Here is a 20,068-nt window from a genome sequence, read left to right as displayed (position 1 = left end):
GCATTCTACCAGTGGTTTTGGACATTGTAATTCACCCCAGAATAGTGGAGACTTTGATCCTAATATTTTCAATTTGTCAGGAGAAGGGAAAGCAGTCCCAAGACAGGTTGGTAGTAGGAATTGGCAACAAGGAGTCATCTTTGGGAATCCCCAATCATACTGGGTGGGCCACCTACTTTGTTTCCAGAGAGCTGGCAAAGGTAGGTAGAATACGGAATAAATTTCTCTAGTCATTTTGTTAATGATCTATTCAGGAGAACACAGTGTTTGTACTGAATGATCCTTATTGTTGATATACAAGCCCTATGTCATTAAGTAATGACACACCTCTTGCCTTCAGTTTGCCCGTGATTACTTAGTAAGTTTGAAGACTAAGTTGTACATTTTTATTTGATAGACAACATGATTTAGTATTAAGAGACAATAGCCTAGGCAGAGGAATAAAGAGTTTTAGGTCCTCTTGTTCTCTTACAGCTAAATTGTGGCAAATTACCAAATTTCTGAGTCTCAGATTGCTCTCCTGTAAAATGGAAATTTTAAAAGCCTATTACTAGTCTAGGAATCAAATGAAAAAATAAACATAAAAGGGCTTTGCAAAATATAAAGTTCTTCACTGATAAATCATCATTTATCTTGTTTCTGTCCCTAAAGGGAGTTAAACTTGCCTTAACTCCTCTACTCCCTCTCAACTAGTCCTCCTCCTTGAGAACAACTTAGGATATTCATTCGTAAAATAGATGCCCCAGTTAGGGGTATGGCTAGAATAAAGCCACTGTCCCTAAAAGAAAATGAACCTACAGCTAAAGCTAGTGAGACCACACAAGGAAGAAAGTGGTCTGACTGATCTCATATTATAGTTTCAAGAAGGAGCAGATGAACTCCGTGAACACTGAGTTATTCACTGTCAAGATGCATGACGTCCAATCATTTCATTCTGATTTGCGGAATGTCATTAGATCACTAGCATCTAATAGGTGGATGAACTCAGTGTACTTAGGAGTGAACAGGTGTCTCACAGCTGGGAGCTGCCAGAGAGCCAAGGTGCAATCATGAACCATGTTTTCTGAAATTAGCTCTGATGAAAAATATTATTCCAGAGAGAAATTTTTCAAAGAATATGCAGAGCATTTGGTAAATATAGGATTGAACACTGGAAAATTTAAAAGAATTTTGTTTCATTATAATCACTGAATGGTAGTATACAGAATTCCATCTCTACAGTTGAAATTGCATCTCCATACAACAGACAACTGGATCTGAAGTTTAATATCTTGCATGGACATTACCATGATTACATATATAAATTACCCCAATCAAGGTGAACAAAGGTGAAATGATGCTGTGCTTATTTTTAAATATTTCTGCCTAGCACTAGTTGGATAGACTCAGCCAAACTTTGGGCCTAATTATCTGCTCCAATGATAAGTGACATAAAACTATCAAAGATAACCTTACTCAGCACATCATATGTTTAAATAGCAAGTTGCAAATTACACTTCCAGAAGCAAGGTTACATCACCTTGTATTTGATAAAATGATTGGTTTGCCAAGGAAGGAGGATCCTACTTGCCCATTGTTCCAGCATTAGCACTGCTTTTTCCAGCTTGCCTCATAAATCCTGGAATAAGGTAACTGATTTCCATCTATAGGCATACCTTGGAGATATCACAAGTTTTGTTCCAGGCTACCACAATAAAACAAATATTGCAATAAAGTAAGTCACAGGATTTTTTTTTTGTTTCCCAGTGCATATAAAAGTGACACTGACACTACAATGTAGTGTGTTAAGTGTGCAATAGCATTATGTCTAAAAAAAGTATATACCTTAACTTAAAAAATATTTTATTGCTAAAAAATGCTAACAATCATCTAAGCCTGAGTTTTAATCTTCTTCCTGGTGAAGAGTCTTGCCTCAGTGTTGATGGCTGCTGACCGATCAGGCTGGTGATTGCTGAAGGTTGGGATGGTTGTGGCAATTTATTAAAATAACACAACAAAGTTGGCTGCAGCAATTGACTCTTTATTTCACAAAATATTCCTCCATGATATGAACTGCTCTTTAATAGCATTTTACCCACAGTAGAACTTCTTTCAAAACTCAAGTCAATCCCCTCAAACTCTGGACTGCTTTGTCCACTAAATTTATGAAATATTTTAAAACCTTTGCTATCATTTCAACAACGTTCACAGTATCATCCCAGGAGTATATTCCATCTCAGGAAACCAGTTTCTTGGCTTATCTATAAGAAGTAACTCTTCATCTGTCAAAGTTTTACTATGAGATTGCAGCAGTTCCATCATATCTTCAGACCCCACTTCTAATTCTAGCTCTCTTGCTGTTTCCACCACATCTGCAGTTGCTTCCTCCATTGAAGTCTCAATCCCCTCAAAGCTGAGACTTTGAGTCCCTGAGAGTTGGAATCAACTTCTTCTAAACTACTATTAATGATATTTTGACCTCTCCCATCAATCTCAAATGTTCTTAATGACATACAGAATGGTGGATCTTTTCCAGAAGTTTTTAATTTACTTTGTCTAGATCCATCAGAGGAATTCCTATCTGTCATCCATAGCCTTATTACTTCTTAAATAATAAGATGTCAAAGTTAAAATTACTCTTGATCCATGGGCTATAGAATGGGTTTTGTGTTAACAGGCATGAAAACAACATTAATCTCCTTGTACATCTCCATCAGAGCTCTTGGGTGACCAGGTGCATTATAAATGAGCAGTAATATTTTCAAAGGAATCTTTTTTTTTTCTAAGCAGTAGGTCTGAACAGTGGGCTTAAAATATTCTGTACATCTATGCTGTTAAGTAGATGTGCTATCATCCACACTTCGTTGTTCCATTTATGGAGTACAGGAAGAATAGATTTAGCATAACTCTTCAGGGCCCTAGGAGTTTCAGAATGATAAATGAGTATTGGCCTCAAATTCAAGCCATTAGCTGCATTAGCCCCTAACAAGAGAGTCAACCTGTCCTGTGAAGCTTTGAAGCTATGAAAGTCCTAGATGGCCTTTTCTTTCTATAGAAAGCTGTCTTATCTACATGGAAAATCTGTTGTTTTGTGTGGCCACTTGCTTCAATTATTTTAGCTAGATCTTCTGAAAAACTTGCCACAGCTTCTACATCAGCACTTGCTCCTTCACCTTGTACTTTGATGTTACGGAGATGGCTTCTTTTCTTAAATCTCATGAACCAACCTCTGCTTGCTTCACATTTTTCTGCTACAGCTTCATCACCTCTCTCAGCCTTCACAGAATTGAAAAGAGTTAGGGCCTTGCTCTGGATTAGGCTTTGGCTTAAGGGAATGCTGAGGCTGGTTTTATCTTTTATTCAGGCCACTAAAACTTTTTCCATATCAGCATGAGGCTGTTTCATTTTCTTATCATTTGTGTTTTCATTGGAGTAGCACTTTTAATTCCCTTCTAGAACTTTTCCTTTGCATTCACAACTTAGCTAACTTTGGCACAAGAGGCCTAGCTTTTGGCTTTTCTCAGCTTTTGACATGGCTTCCTCACTAAATTCCTTCGAGTTTTCGATTTAAAGTGAGAGATGTGCCACCCTTCCTTTTACTTGAACACTTAATAGTCCATTGTAGGGTTATTAATTGGCCTAATTTCAATATTGTTGTGTCTCAAAGAATAGGGAGGCCTGAAGAGAGGAAGAGAGACAGGCGCCAATAGTGAAGCTGTCAGAACACACAGAACATTTATTAAGTTTAGCATCTTCTATGAGCAGTTTGTGGTGCTCCCAAAAAACTACAATAGTAACATCAAAGATAACTAATCATAGATCACCATAACAGATGAACAGCAAGTGAACACATGCTGCTTGAAAAATGATGCTGACAGACTTGCTTGAGTCAAGGTTGCCAAAAAACTTCAATTTATAAAAAAACATATTATCTGCAAAGTACAATAAAGGGAAGCAAAATAAAAGGAGGCGGGGATTTGCTTATGGAAGCAGCTTCGTATCTGTGATAAAGGAATATACTAAGTAAAATATGGACTACCCTGGACTGTCTAATACAACTACAACCGACATTCACTTGGGCAAGAACTTAGTTCAAGTGCTTCTGTGGTCACACAACCCAAAAGGCCTCCACAGCAGAAAAGCTGCTGTTAGGTACTCACTAAGTACTGAGTCCCCAGTGTTTCCTGAGGGTTATTTCACAGGCTCCTGACCCTGAAGCCTCTCAGAGTTATTCCAACATTAAGCTCACTTCTATGAGAAAGAGGTGAGAGGAAAAAAGACCAATAGTGGAAGGCCAGCTTCAGCGCAACACAGGTATTAATAGTTTCTCTCATCCTTGAATATTTATTCACATTTCCCTTTAAAGTCTGTTTTTGAGGGGGAGAAGCTTTATTCGTACCTACTTAGTGGCTGCTTTATAGCAGTAAAATAGATGCTTTTGCAGAATTCTTTTCTGCTTCTTTTTTTTTGTGAGACGGAGTCTCATTGTATCACCCAGTGGGGAGATGTCGGCTTACTCAATCTCTGCCTCGCAGGTTCAAGCGCTTCTCCTGCTTCATTCAGCCTCCCGAGCAGCTGGGACTACAGGCGCGCACCACAACACCCGGCTAATTTTTGTATTTTTAGTAGAGACGGGGTTTCACTATCTTGGCCAGGCTGTTCTCGAACTCCTGACCTCAGGAAATCCGCCCGCCTCGGCCTCCCAAAGTGGTTGGATTACAGACGTGAGCCACCGCTCCTGGCCCCTGCCTTTTTATTAAAGCTACAAATCACAAACGCCCTTCGCTTCAAGGGGAGCCCCGCCCCCTACTTCCGGCATTCAGCCATCCTGTATTCTCTAATGGCGTGGGGCAGAGCTATCGCGAGACTCCACTGTATACTCAGCAAGTTTTTAACAGTGTGAACTTGCGCAGAAGAGACTCATGAAGCCAGTGCAGGAGAAAGGGGGCGGGGTGCTCTGACGAGCGCGTTCGCCTTGACCCCACGCTACAACGCGCGCCCGGCAGCTAGGCGCTGTGGTTTCTGGGTCTCCCGGGGAACCCCAACACGTTGCCGCAAAAAGCGCTCGTGCCCACCTCAAGCCCATGTTCGGTGGGTGGCGAATGCGTGCCCGTGATCTGCTGGGTCTGTAGAGGAGCTCAGGCCTGGTGCAAAGAGACTCAAGAGGCTCGGAGAACTAGCTTGGGTAGGCGCTTGGGTGATGGAAGGTCAGGGGTCAGAGGTCGGGAGGGAGGGAGGTGGTCTTTGGCCTCCGGGACCAGGGAGGGAGGACGCTGGTTGTCCGGGAGCCCGGGAAGCTCAAGGGCTGAGAGGGAGCCGCTGCGCGAGTCTTCCCCACCCCTTCCCGATCCCGGATTAGCGAACCCCGGACCACCACGTCCCTCCGGGGATAAAGTGGGGTCGTGGGAAAGGAGGCTGTGCTTCTCCTCATGCACTGGGGCCTGCGGTGTTTGTCTCGAGCGTCCAACACACTAGGATCCGGGAGTCCGTCGTCACGCTCCTCGGCCTCGCGGTCGCTTGTTTGCTCGGCCTGCTGGGAGCGATCTGGCGCTGACAGCCCCGCTCAGACTCTGGGAGCCGCGTGTGGGTCTTTCGGAAGATAACTGAGTGGGTATCACCGTGCGCCGCAGATCTGCCCCCGGAGGCTGGAACTGGGCCGCCGCCTCCCTTCTTTGTGCGGGGCATTGTGTTAGTAAAAGGGGAGGCAGAGGCTTCTCAGTCTGACTCAAAGTTCTCCGTTACCTTTGGAGCCAGATTAATTACATTCGAATTCAGAACCACTCTTTTTCACATTGTACAGTTTGATTGGTAGTTGCTATGTTTATGAACGAAGATAGGGTGTTATTTGATGATTAATGCTCACTGTATAATGATCAATTAAATAATGACCAGGAAGCTTGTACCCTTTTTCCAAGTAGTTTGACATTAGCACGAGGTAGAAATCCGAGATGTTTGATGCCTTCCAACTTGTACTTAAGGAACTTGGGGCTTTTTCTGAACAAAATAAGATAAAGTTATTACTGTTACTTTAAATTATTCCAGTGGGCATTAGTAGGAATGATGAAACTCTTGAATAGAAACGATCCATGATATCTCTGCTGTCACCAAAAAGACTATTTAGTTTATCATTAGTAAACATGCTGGAGACAGAGCAGTCCTGAGCAGTATTGTAATGATTATGACTGTGCTCGATAACCTGCACTTTCTAGAGCTTTGAAGGACCAGTTAACCAGTAAGCTGGCAATTGAGAATAAAATAGGTTACTTTTGAGAGATGCTCTTGTACATCCTCTTTGTCCACCCGAAAGGAGCTGGACTTATAGAATTATTAAAACAAACCTTTTATTATTAAGAGTTTAGGCTAGTAAGATTTAGGGGAAACAGAATTTGCTGGTGAAAAAGCTTCTTATGAGGGCATTTTTCAAGTTTATGTAACTAACATATTTTAGCATTCAGTAGAAGAAAATACTCTCACCTTGCTGGACTTATTTCTACAGAAAGGAAAAAATTATGTTAACCCTGGGTCATTAAGAGCTTCCTAGTACTTAGTAACGAGTGGGCTTCATTTCCATAAGACAACATTTTGGACAGGAATATGGCAAGTATGTAATCCTTTTTGCCCTTAATAGCCTAAACCCAGATCTACCATGGATTTGCTGTAATTCAGGATTTGTATGTATATTTTAAAGAGGAAATAATATTTTGGAGGGAAAAAATGTGAATTTAAGTTGTGTTATTCATTTGTTGGATTGTCTTAGCAATGTAACATTTTATGTTTATTTTTCTAGCATTCCATCCTTGTTTTCTGTTAAAGATACAGTTCAGGCAGTTTTCCCTGCCTCGATCTAGTATTTCATTCGTATTTCATTTTTCTCAGAAATACTAGTTTCATATTACCTATAGTCTTCTAGAATGTGGATAAGAGAGACTTCTCCAAAAAGAAATGAGTAAAGTACCGTTAGGTCCTCAGAAGGAGGGAATATATCCACGGAATTAGAGATCTTTGTTTCACCCTTTTTGTATGTCTTTACTTCCTAGCACTGACCTGGCATTGGGAGTACAACACTGAATGGGATACTACTCCTGTCCATCTTTCAAAGTGAACACTCTAGCAGTTGGGATCGAGAAGAGAGAGACCCTTAACTCAGGTTCTCTAGTCATGGAAGCCTTTCCAGGGAAGATTGGGATGGAGACAGGCATAAAAGCAGTTCAAGCAAAAGTTTATATTTAAATACAAGACAGTAAAAGTGCGGTCCGTATGGAAAACTTCACATAATTACGTTTTACCCAAACACTGCTAATTAAGGAGGAGGAAGAAGTAGTTGTGACTGATAAGGTATGAATAAAACCAGAAGAATATGGGATGTGGTTAGATACAGAATTTCGCCAGTACTTGCATTATTAGTTGCCAAATTGCATTTTAGTCATAAGTATATTTGACCGAATACTATTTTCTTTGGTTCAAGAAGTTAACCCTGAATAGAGATTTCCTTAAGTAAAGACTCAGTCAAAACCAGGAGCTTTTTGTTTGGTTGGTTGATTTTTGATCATGAATGTTTACTCAGTTAAGAACTGGACAAAGGGAGAGCATTGCTAGAAATTCTGGTGTTGACTTTTCTGCAGTTTATCATTATCACTGATAAGTACCTTGAGGCACTAATATTGGAAGAATCAGGTTGAAAGAATACATCTGAAGGAACGTGCAAATTATAATGGTGTACATAATTTAAAAGATACTGGATAGGTTTTACCAGAGAACAGAATAAGTAGTTGAAGTAATGTTTTCTGGTTTGATAATATGTCTGTTACAAAATTATTATAGGAAACATGGCACATATTACTTCTCACATTCCATTGGCTAGGACTGGTCACAGGACCAAACCAAGCTGGGCAGCCATTTCTCAACTACTCTATACTTCGATTGGAAATAAGTGGATTTTAGTAGGCAGCTGGTTATCCATAACAAGGTTTTTTGAACTTGGCTGCACCCTGGAATTTTTTAGGGATTCTAAAAAATAAAGGGAGTAGTGCCTGGGCCCTTCTCCAAGACATTCTGACTTAGTTGGCTAGGCATCAGGATTTTTTTAAGTTCCCCTGGTGATTCTAATGTGCAGTCAAGTTTGAGAAGCACTAATCTGTGGTCCCCCATCCTGCGACATTGAAGTTTGGTTATTGTGAAATGTAGTTTAGAGCAGGGGTCCCCACCCCTCAGGCCATGGACCGGTGCCAGTCCGTGGCCTGTTAGAACCGGGCTGCACTGCAGGAGGTGAGTTGTGGGCAAGCTAGCATTACCACCTGAGCTGTGCCTCCTGTCAGATCAACAGTCAGTAGATTATCATAAGAGCATGAACGCTATCGTGAACTGTATATGTGCAGGATCTAGGTTGTGCACTTCTTATTAAAATCTAATGCCTGATGATCTAAGGTGGAATTGTTTCATCTCTAAACCACCCCCTCTCCACCCCACCCCTCTCGTCCAGTCCATGGAAAACTTGTCTTCCCTGAAACCCATTTATGGTACCAAAAAGGTTGGGAACTGCTGGTTTAGAGTGTTCTCAGGATGATGATAAATAGCAACTACCATTTATGGAATACAGGCCAAATTTCTAGTACTGTGCTGTTGTACTTAAATTATTTCTAACCACAATCCTGCTATCATCCCCATTTTAGAGATGAGAAAATTGGCACAGAAGACTGGATAACTATTCCAGTGCCACACCGTTAGTAAATGCCAAAGCTGGAATTAGAATGAATATAAGACTTCAAAGCATCACATTCTCACCTTTAAGCCACATTGCTTTGCTAATGTGAGACTCTGCTAGACAGTTGCTTTTTGGTTTTCAGAGTTAATGATTCCACAGTAACCATATTATTAATATTATGGTTAGTGTGATACATTGTGTAACTGGCCCAATTCCCTTCCTACATTCCCTCTACCCTTCCACCCCCCATATCCATGCTCTTTGCCATGTGCAGTTTCACCTGGTAAAGAAGTGTAGTATATTTCTTCACCACTTGACCTTGGGTCCATGGATATGTCTCGCTTTGGTCTGTGGCACGTTAGTGGTTTTTAAGCACTTTGAAAACTACTTGTGTGATTGGATTTGCAGTAATACACCTCAACCATTGCCATAAAGAACATTCCTGAGTTACTTTGCTGATCCAAGGAGAGGGGATAGGAACTACATTAAGCAGAGCCAAACTGCTTTTCCAGAAACCTAGCCTAGATTAGCCTCCTTCAGTTAGTGTGCACATCTATGAGAATACATGATTGCTGTATCAAGGTATTGAGCTTTGAGGTAGTGTGTTACACAGCATGTTTGTGGCAGTAGTTAACTGATAAGCTACTATAGCATAACTTTTTAAAGTTCCTGCAGAGTGACCCACTTTCAGTATTCCAGCTTATGCTTTGAGAAAAACTGGACAAACATAAACACTTAGGAAAGTAAGAGCTTTCTGTATTATTCCACTAAGATAAGAGAGGATAAGATGCTTTAAAAGTAGTTAACCATAGCCAAGGATTGATTTTAATCCATCACCTGCACATTCATAAGTGAAGCACTGGCTAAGGGAATAGAATTCTCATGATTGACTTAAACAAACACTGTCTGATACATAGACTTTTTGCAATTATGTGAATGCTCTCTATTTGTGCTGTCCAGTACAGTAGCCACTACTCACATAGGGCTACTGAGCACTTGAAGTGGGGCTAGTGAGACTGAAGAGCTGAGTTTATAACATTTAATTTTATTTACAGTCATGCATCACTTAATGATGGGGCTATGTTTTGAGGAATGCATCATAGGCAAGTTTGTTGTGTGAACATCTTAGAGTATACTTACACAAACCTAGGTGGTACCACCGGCCTACTACACACCTAGGCTCTATGGTACAGCCTACTGCTCCTAGGCTACAAAACTGTACAGTATATTCGGTACTGAATACTGTAGACAGTTGTCACACAGTGGTATTTGTATATTTAAACATATTTAAATAAAATGTACAATAAAGATATGGTATAAAAGATAAAAAATAGTACACCTTTGTGGGGTACTTAGCATGAATGCAGCTTATAACACTGAAGGTTGCTCTGGGTTAGTCAGGGAGTGAATGTGAAGGCCTGGGACATTACTGTACACTTCTGTAGACTTTGTAAACACTGCACACTTATGCTACACAAAATTTTTTAAAAAATAAAGTAATGCGGCCGAGCGCGGTGGCTCACGCCTGTAGTCCCAGCACTTTGGGAGGCTGAGGCGTGCAGATCATGAGTTCAGGAGATCGAGACCATCCTGGCTAACACAGTGAAACCCCGCCTCTACTAAAAATACAAAAAAAAAAGTTAGCTGGGCATAGTGGCGGGCGCCTGTAGTCCCAGCTACTCAGGAGGCTGAGGCAGGAGAATGGCATGAACCCAGGAGGTGGAGCTTGCAGTGAGCAGAAATCACGCCACTGCACTCCAGCTGGGCAACAGAGTGAGACTCTGTCTCAAAAAATAAATAAGTAAATAAATAAACGTATTATGATGTTACAATGACTATGATGTCACTAGTCCATAGGAATTTTTCAGCTCCCTTATGGAACCACTGTAATATTTGGTCCCTCATTGACCAAAATGTCATTATACAATGCATAACTGTATTGAAAGTTAAGTAGTCACATGCAGCCAATAACTACCTTATTGGATTTGCTTTGGCCAATAGTAGATAGAAACTACTTCCTTGGAGGTGCCAAGGAAACCACTTCCTTTGATTCATAGGGCCACCTTGTTCCTAAATAAAGGTTCAGTCATCAGGGAAGGAGGATAGACCTTAGGCAGGTAAATAATGTCACTTCAGTTTCTTTTATGGTTATTGGTCTATTTGTATTTTCCTTCTTGGGCCAGTTTTGTTCATTTGTATTTTGTTAGCAAAATTTTATCACTTTATCATTTACCATTTTATCTAGATTTTTCAGATTTATTGAATAAAGTTATATTAATATTAAAATTTCTGAATTTCGTGCATCTTTTTGTTTTGCTCTTTAAATCAACTTTATAATATAATTTATATATAAGAAAATTCAATTTAAAGTATATAATTTGATGAGTTTTGACAGATGTATACTCTGCAATCATGTGTTGAACATTTATGTCACCCCAAAGCCTGCCTTCCTGCTCCTTTGCTGTCAGTCACCTCTTTCTACTTCCTTGCCCCTGGTAACCACTCATCTGCTTTCTGCAATTAGGTTTTTGCCATTTCTAGAATTTCATGTAAATGGAATCATATAGTATATAGTCTTTCACATCTAGCTTCCTTCAGTTTAGCATAATGCTCTAACAGTTCATTCAGGTTATTTTACAGAAATCTCTTTTTATCACAGAATAGTATTCCATTGTGTGAATATGCCACAATTTGTCCATTCACCAGTTGATGGACATTTGGGTTTTCTTCCAGTTTGGGGCTTTTAATAGTAAAGCTGTTAACATTCAAGTTTAAATTTTTGTGGATTTATGTTTTGATTTCTCTTGGATAAATACCTAAGAGAGGGATTACTAGGCTGCATAGTAAGTTATATTCAATTTTATTAGAAACTGATAAACTTTTCCAAAGTGACTGTGCTGTGTTCAAATGTTGGAGAGTTCAGTTCTGTTTGAGCCATACTCTCAGTGTTTTAAATTTTTAGCTATTTTAGTATATGAATAGTGGCATTTCATTGTGATTTGTGGGTTGAATTTGCATTGCTTTAATGACTGATGCTGGTGAAAATATTTTCATGTGCTTATTTTACACTTATAGGTCATCTTTGGTGAAATGTCTGTTCAAAATTTTTGACTCTTTTTTAAATGTTTGTCTTACTATTAATTTGTGAGAGTTCTTTATATATTCTGTAAATATATCCTTCATCAGATACTTGATTTGCTAATATTTTATCCCATCTATGACTTGCTGCCATATTTTGATGACAGTATCTTTTGAAGAACCAAAATATTTAATTTTGATGAAACTTAGTTTATCATTTTCTTACATAGTCTATGGTTTTTGTTTCCTGCTTAAAAATTTTTGTGCCTTTTTTTGGGCTAATCCAATGTCATTTAGGTTTTCTCCTCTGTTTTCTTTGAGAAGTTTTAGTTTTAGCTTTTATAGTTTACTATCTATTTTTAGTTAATTCTTACATTTTATGAGGTAAAGCTTCATTTTATTGCATATTGGTATCCATTTACTAAAAGGATACCTTTCCCATTGACTGCCTCTGAACTTCTTTCAAAAATCAATTGACCATCCATGTGTGGGTCCACTACAGGACATTTTATTGTGTTCCCTTGATCTATATGTTAGTCTTTACACCACTACTGCACCATTTTTATTTCTTTTGACATACGTCTTGGAATCAGTGTAAGTCATTCAACTTTATTTTTCTTTTCTAAAATTATATTGACTTTCCTGTATTGTAGGCATTTTAGTATAAATTTTAACATCAGGTTTTCAGTTTCTACAAAAGAAACCTGTTGGAGTTTTGAACGGGATTGCTTTTCTATAGGTCAATACTAAGAAATTGACATCTGAACGTTTTGAGTCTTCTAGTCCATGAACATAGTACACTGTATAGATCTGTGATTATACTGTTATACTATTTTCTAAATTTTTATGTATGCTTGAAAATTTTCAGAATGAAAATATAGTAAGTTATCTTTTAGACAAATTTAAAAATCAAGAAAAAAGCTTACTATATTTATACGCATATTTTTCGTTTTTGCTTTTTATTTCCTTGTGTGTGGATCCAGATTTCCATCTGATGTCATATTTCTTCTACCCAAGAGCTTCTTACATTACTTAGATTGTAGGTATACAGGTGATAAGTCCTTTTAGCTTTTGTTGATCTTTTTTCACCTTCATTTTTGAAAGATATTTTGCTGGGTTTAGAGCTGTAGGGTGGAAGCAGTGTTTAAACCAGAGAAATAGGGCAAATCTGGAGAGAAGTGCTCACTTTTCAGTAATTTAATTATGGCATACCTTATTGTGATTGTTCTTTATGTTTGCTCTGATTGGGTTTCATTGAGCTTCTTGGTTTTCTGAGTTGATGGTTTTTGTAGAATTTGGAAAATTTTCATGCATGATTTTTTCAAAAAGTTTTTTGCATCCTTTCCATTCTTTGCTACTGAGATTCCAGTTTTATGCATGTTTGACTCCTTAACATTGTCCAATAGGTTTCTGATGTTCTATTTATTGTTTTTTCAGTCTTTGTTTATCTCTACTTCATTTTTGACAGTTTCTGTTGTTACTGTTGTTTCCATTGTTTAAGTTTATTCTGCTTCTTTTTTTCTTTGCCATTTCTAATCTGCTGGTAATCTCGTACAATGTGTTTTTCGTTTCAGATGTTGCATTTCCATCTGCATAAATTCTATACGAGTCACTTGTATATCTGTCATTTTTCTTTGTCATATTCATGTTTTCCTCTACCTTCTTGAACATATTGAAAATATTTACAGTAGCTGTTTGAATATTTGTTTCTGCTAATTATATCATCTGTGTCTTTTCTGGAGCTTTTTGATTTTTTTGTTGTAATGGGTCTTATTTTTCTGTTTTATTTTCATTTTTTTTGCGTGCCTGATAATTTTAGATTTGATGCCAGACATTTGTGTTAGATTTTGTTTCACTCTTTTAAGTATTGTTGGGCTTTGTTCTGAGGGGCAGTTAAATTACTTGGGATTAATTGAGAGATTTACCTTCCTATTATATTGCTTATTAAATGTATTTCTACAATTTATTTTATTTTATACAACAAATTGCCTTTACTAAACTTATCTATTAAAGACTAGCAAAACCATTAAAATTTATTTGATAAATGATATTATGGTTAATATGTTCATTCCTTAGTCATAACGACCTGGTAAAAAATTACTCATTGCCTTATCTGTCACTGAAGATTTCATATTATGTTTATGGGCTATGAATTTATGCTGAATTTCTCATCTGGTAACCCTTAAATACTAAATCATCTCTTGGTATACCTCCTGTTGTTTCATTTGTCCTCTAGAGTTCACAGTTATCAGCCAAGAAAACTTGAAAATGAGCAGCCGACGGAAACGTGCTCCTCCAGTGAGGGTAGATGAGGAAAAGAGGCAGCAGCTTCATTGGAATATGCATGAGGACAGAAGGAATGAACCTATCATCATAAGTGATGATGACGAGCAGCCCTGCCCAGGTTCAGATACCTCTTCTGCTCATTGCATCACTCTAAGTGATAGTCTAAAGGAAGAAGTGGCTCACAGAGATAAGAAGAGGTGTTCAAAAGTGGTGAGCTTCTCAAAACCAATTGAAAAAGAAGAGACTGTTGGTATTTTTTCCCCTTTGTCTGTAAAGTTGAATATTGTGATTTCTCCCTATCACTTTGATAATTCCTGGAAAGCATTTCTAGGAGAATTAACTCTTCAGCTTCTTCCTGCGCACAGTTTAATTGAAAATTTTTCCGAAAGGAGTATTACCTTGATGAGTTCAGAGTCAAGCAATCAGTTCCTGATTTATGTTCATTCAAAAGGTGAAGATGTAGAGAAACAAAAAAAAGAACCAATGAGTATTTGTGACAAGGGTATTCTAGTGGAGTCATCCTTCAGTGGTGAAATGTTAGAAGATTTGGGGTGGCTACAAAAGAAGAGAAGAATAAAACTCTATCAGAAACCAGAAGGAAATCACATTATCAAGGTACTCAGTTTTTTGTGGTGTCTTTTTTGAGGCTTTTCTACGTTGGCAGTCCACTTTTAAATTAACTTGTGAGAGAAGTCTGAAAAGCCAGCAATAAGCCTTTCATTGTTAAGTTTCAAAGTACACTTTAAGCTTTTAATAACTATTCAAAGTATGTTACAACTAATCATTTTCAGGCTACACTTTTTCAAGATCTTCCATCTCTACTTTCAGTGACTTGTTTTGGTCCTCATCATCAGTTCCTCTTACTGCAGCAGTCATTTAACCATTTCTCTGTTTGCTATTTTGCCCTTTCAAATGCTTCGATTTTGTCTCTGGAATTGTATGATTGAATGCAAATGAAATTCTACCCATTACTGCCTACAGAATTAAGTATATTCTTTCTAATCTGGCACACAAGTTCCTCCCTTGAGAAGCCCTTGAGCCTTAGCCTTTATTACTCTGCTTTTTATTTTGTCCCAGAACCTCCAAATTGATTTATTTCCTCCATATACCACACTGACTTTCTGCGTCTTTGCTTTTGCTCTTATAGTTCCTTCTGCTTGAGTTGTTCCCTTCCTCTTCCCTGGTAATTCCTGGTTATTCTTTAATATTTAGTATAGCATTTAATTCACCCAAGGAGATCGTTTCTTAAATCTATTGGTAGTATTATGTGCCCTCTCCTCAGAATCTCTGGTAGATTTTTTTTTTTTTTTGGCCTTGGCGGCTTGTCACGTACTTAACGTTTTAGATCATTCCCCTTTGCTAAACTATGAAGCCTTTCATCTTTACCGCCTAGTAAAGTGCCTGGTACCTAAATTTTCAGTAGATGAATGAATAAATTTGTAATTTATTTCAGTCTTTGTCATTTACTGGCCAAATAACTTTATGTGAATCATTTAAATGCTCTAATTTCAGTTTCTTTATGAAATGTAAATAATACCCATTCTTCTTACAGCATAGAATTGTGTTTAAAATCAGGCCAGATAATGTAAGAAAGTATACTTTGTAAACTGTGAAGCAAGTTAATATGCTTTTATGCTAAACTTGAAAATTTAAAACGTTAATTTCATGTTGTTTAACTGAAAACTGTCTCATATATTTCTTGCATCAATAACCTTAGTTATAGTTTTAGAATTGTCAGAAGGAAAGGAGAACATTTAGAATTATTAGATTGCAATTAATTTTTCCCTGTACAGTGAAACTATGTAACCAAACATTCCCTCTCTTTACTGATGTTGCCAAAATTGTGGCTCAGTGATAACAAGTATGTAACAATTTATGACTCACATATCTGTGTTCTATCTACATTCCCTACATACCAAGTCTTAATCTATTCTGTTTTTCCTGATCCTGAATTTTACAAATATTTAAACATTTATTGCTGCTGTAGTAAGACATCACCAAACGAGCCAAGACAGAATACTAGCAGTAATGAAATACACTCTTTGTCATTCATTTCTGTGTAAGGCTGGTGGATTCCTGTTCTGTAGTGAAAGAATATGAGATTCGCAGTGGTTAGGGACTCAGGTGCAACCCAGTCAACATGAAGTAAAGGGAACTAACATTTATTGAGTGTCTACCATTAGAAACTTTTATAGTTATATTATTTAAGCTAGACTTCTCTCCATTTTGTAAATGAGAACACTTGGGTCAAAATCAATAGGTTATTTTTCTCAAATTCATTTAGCTTCTAAATATCAATGCCAGTATTCAAAATCAAGTCTTTCAACTATAAAACTTCATACTACATTGCTTCACTAGGGTCAAAATATTAACATTAATCAAGGTCTGTTTTTTTACGTGTTTTAGTGTTTGATTCAGTAACGAGGATGTCCAAACCTAACTGTGTAGAAGATTCCTAGCATGTATGTCATAGTCTTCTGGGGAAATCAGCATTTTTAACAAACTTGACTGATTAATTCATCAGTTTTGGGAATCATTGCATTGGTAGATAGAACTAGGTGTTCTTATCACATTCTCCCAGGTTCGATTTCAGTTAGGGGAATATTTTTTTCCAGTAACTCGAATTGTACATTGTAGGCACTTACATTTGTAATTTGTTAGTGAAAATGAAACACGGGGAAATTTGGTAAGTATGTATTTATTGTTTGTGGCACAAATGCTATGAATACCTTTAAAAGTAGTGATGCTAATTTTTTCTTGCTTATGTCCTCATAAAGAATGGTGTATTTCAAGTGAAACTACTTTTATTTTGATTAATTATTTGTAGGTTGGAATTTATCTTTTGGAAGCTGGCCTAGCAAAACTAGACTTCTTGAGTGATGCAAATTCAAGAATGAAAAAGTTCAATCAGCTCATGAAGAAAGTAATGGAAAAGTTACACAATTCTATTATTCCAGGTAATATTTACAGTAAACTTAAAAATTGCTATTACTTAGGAGTTGTGAGTTTTTTCCTCTAACCCCTGGACATAACAATCAGGAAAAGCAGCTAATAAAGCCATAATAAAAATTAAATGATTATATGGCAAATTATACTTATTTGAAATGCACCCACTAATATAATTTGTTTCTTTGGTTAACTCTATGCTTACCTTATATTAAATATTAAAGAAATATTTGCAGAGTCAATATGCAAGGCAAAAGGCAGAGTCTAAAGGGATCTGAGCTGGTTGGGATTTTTGCATTATTCCTGTACTTTTATTTTGTCATGGCCAGAAATTCTTGGCTGGCGTTTATGCCACCTCTCCTTTGCAGTCTGACAAATAATTTCAAAAGCCTGGTTCCCATAAAGACCAGATAACTTTGCTCTGTTTCTTGGCAAGACGTTGCATCTTTGGTCAGGACTGCAGATTCAGAGTTGTCTGCCATTGGTCACCTTGGGAGAGTGTGGATGGCTTGGTGCAGCTCATCAACACTACTGGAAAAACAGCCCAAATTCTCCAGGTTCTGCTCATGGTGGGTCAGCATTATTTCAGGTGCAAATTATAGAACATTGTCATACTGGAGTATTTGAAAATCAGTTTCTAACTTCGATTGTTATTTCTCTAGTACATTCTTTGCAATGCTTTATAATATCAGTAATAGTAAATCATTTTGCAAGTTAGATACTTTAAATGAGGAAATCTCTGGTTTCGGGATTAGAAGGAATGAATTTAAGTACATCTAGAGTTTTTAAACTTATGGCCTTTTAAAAATATTACAATTTGTACATTTTAAAGCCTGATATCTAAGGAAAACTTCAAATTTAGCTATTAATCTTAGATTATATAATTATAGTAAAAGTCTAAAATAACCAAGCATAAAGCTGTACATTAATTGTGAAGTTTTGGAAATTTTACATGGCATATTTATTGGAAAAAAATAAGTCGTGAATTTTTTGGTGTGATCTTTTAGTTTTAGAAGTTATGAGGTATGTCCTATAAAAGTATATAGGCCTCTTTCAAAGCAATTCAGAAATAAATGATATACTTTTTCACCTTGAAAGAATTATGTTTTTAATAAAGAACCATTAGCTGAAAGGAGTTTGTAAATATGTTCAAGGTCTTTATTACTTTTTTCATGTTATAGTAAGTATAAATCTTCTTCCACAGAACAATTGTGCCCACCAAGTGAAATTAGTGTTTTTACAAATTTGCATTAATAACATAATCACTTGTCTTCCAGTTGGCTGCTACTGCTGCCAAATGCCTATCCTTTTCTAGCGTAAGAAATAAAATGAGAACCCGTTTCTTATTGGGCATAGAACAGTTATGTCTCCATATGGATTTTGTATGTTAAAATTACAAAAGTAAAATAAGTTGTTCCTATATACACTTCAAACAGTATTCACATTGAGTTCCTCAAATGTTTATAAAATATCCACAATAGACAATACACGTGTCAGCTATGTGTCAGCTTCTCTGAGGGGCTACAAAAATGAAAAACTTTGCCTTTGTCTCCCTGGGGAAAGGACCAATGGACATAAATGATTGCAGTACCAGATAGATTACAATGTAATAATACTATATCCACAGAGGAGAACATAATTCCAGCCAGGGAAAACAAAAGAAAATGCCGTGGAAAAAGTAGCAGTTAAACTTTCTTGAAGAATGGATGAGTAGATTTTTGATTAATGAAGAATTAAAAATAGGGCCTTTCAGTGACAAAACACACTGAATAAGGCCCCAGAGTTGGGCAAGTTCATTGTATGCTCTTAGAATAAGAATTGCTTATAGTTAGAAAAGACCTATCAGTTTTTGAGTACATTTGTTTTGTGATGTACAGATGTGTTGGAAGAGGATGAAGATGATCCGGAGAGTGAGCCAGAGGGACAAGACATTGACGAACTGTATCACTTTGTGAAACAAACACATCAGCAAGAAACACGGTCCATCCAAGTGGATGTCCAGCATCCTGCATTGATCCCTGTGTTGAGACCCTACCAAAGAGAGGCTGTCAATTGGATGCTACAACAAGAGTGTTTCAGAAGCAGTCCTGCTACTGGTAAGAATAAGATGTTTAAAGAAAGTCCAATTGATTAGAGAGATTACATCAGAGACAGTTAGGGCAGGGTGAAATTGATCATTAAAATAAACATCCTGAAAATATAAGATAGAATGGGTGCCATAAACAAAATTATTTTCTAAGAAATTATTTAAAAATAGAAAAATGAATTTATGAGTTTCTTCATTCATAAAAGTTTGTACTGGTTTTTCTTGCCAAAAGGAAATCAATCCTGCCTCAATTGGAATTTTTAAAAACCAAGAAATTTTTTTTACATTCCTTTCAAACAAAGAATTGCTCTTTAGAATCTGGTCCAGTGGGAATCTTACTGACAATCTGCAAGAAACTCACAATGTAATGGTGAATGTTAGTGACAGAAAGCAAATTTACAAAAGTAGGAGACTTATGTGTGACGAATTTTCCTAGATTTTGCATTTTTTTCTTTACAATAATAAAATGTCATCTGTTGAGTATTTTTATGAAAGTAGTAGTTTTACGGGAGGCATTTATGCCACTTCTTTATTGCTGTCTTTTTTCAATAACTTTGTGGGGGTAAAAGTGGTTTTTGGTTACATGAATGAATTGCATAGTGGTGAAGTCTGGGCTTTTAGTGTACCCATCACCTGAATAGTGCATATTGTACCCACTATGTAATTTTTCATCCCTCACTTCCCTTCTGAGTCTCCAGTATCCATTATACTATTCTGTATGCCCCCGTGTACTTACAACTTAGCTCACACTTGCAAGTAAGAACATGTGGTATTTGTTTTTCTGTTCCAGAGTTACTTCACTTGGGATAATGGCCTCCATTTTCATCCAAGTTGCTGCAAAAGACATTATTTCATTCTTTTTTATGGCTGTATAGTATTCCATGGTTTCCATGGTGTGTATACACACCTGCCCCCCTCCACACACATTTTCTTTATCCACTCATTGGTTGATGGGCACTTAAGTTGATTCCTTATCTTTGCAATTGTGAATT

At 37.3% G+C, this 20,068-nt stretch overlaps 1 protein-coding gene across 7 annotated transcripts in view; it reads left to right on the top strand.

Annotated features, from left to right (window-relative positions):
• Window positions 1–1,747: 1,747 nt before the first annotated feature.
• Window positions 1,748–20,068, top strand: part of SHPRH (SNF2 histone linker PHD RING helicase) — an 82,901-nt gene continuing 64,580 nt past the window's right edge. For 3 of the 7 annotated variants that reach the window (XR_655286.3, XR_008526517.2, XM_009242348.3), the window contains exons 1-4: window positions 1,748–5,164; window positions 13,995–14,659; window positions 16,872–17,001; window positions 18,868–19,086. Coding sequence is in view for 5 of the 7 variants with exons in the window: in XM_009242348.3 (XP_009240623.2) it covers window positions 14,027–14,659; window positions 16,872–17,001; window positions 18,868–19,086 (982 nt within the window). In the remaining 2 variants the exon portion in view is untranslated. Of the gene's footprint in view, window positions 5,587–7,016; window positions 7,315–13,994; window positions 14,660–16,871; window positions 17,002–17,076; window positions 17,560–18,867; window positions 19,087–20,068 lie in introns of those variants that run through there. The other 4 variants (XM_054558272.2, XM_054558273.2, XM_054558271.2 and 1 more) reach the window with 4 other exon arrangements.

This window comes from Pongo abelii, chromosome 5 (genome assembly GCF_028885655.2).
Source record: "Pongo abelii isolate AG06213 chromosome 5, NHGRI_mPonAbe1-v2.0_pri, whole genome shotgun sequence".
NCBI classification, from domain to species: Eukaryota; Metazoa; Chordata; class Mammalia; order Primates; family Hominidae; genus Pongo; species Pongo abelii.
This window is presented reverse-complemented; position numbering and strand designations above follow the sequence as displayed.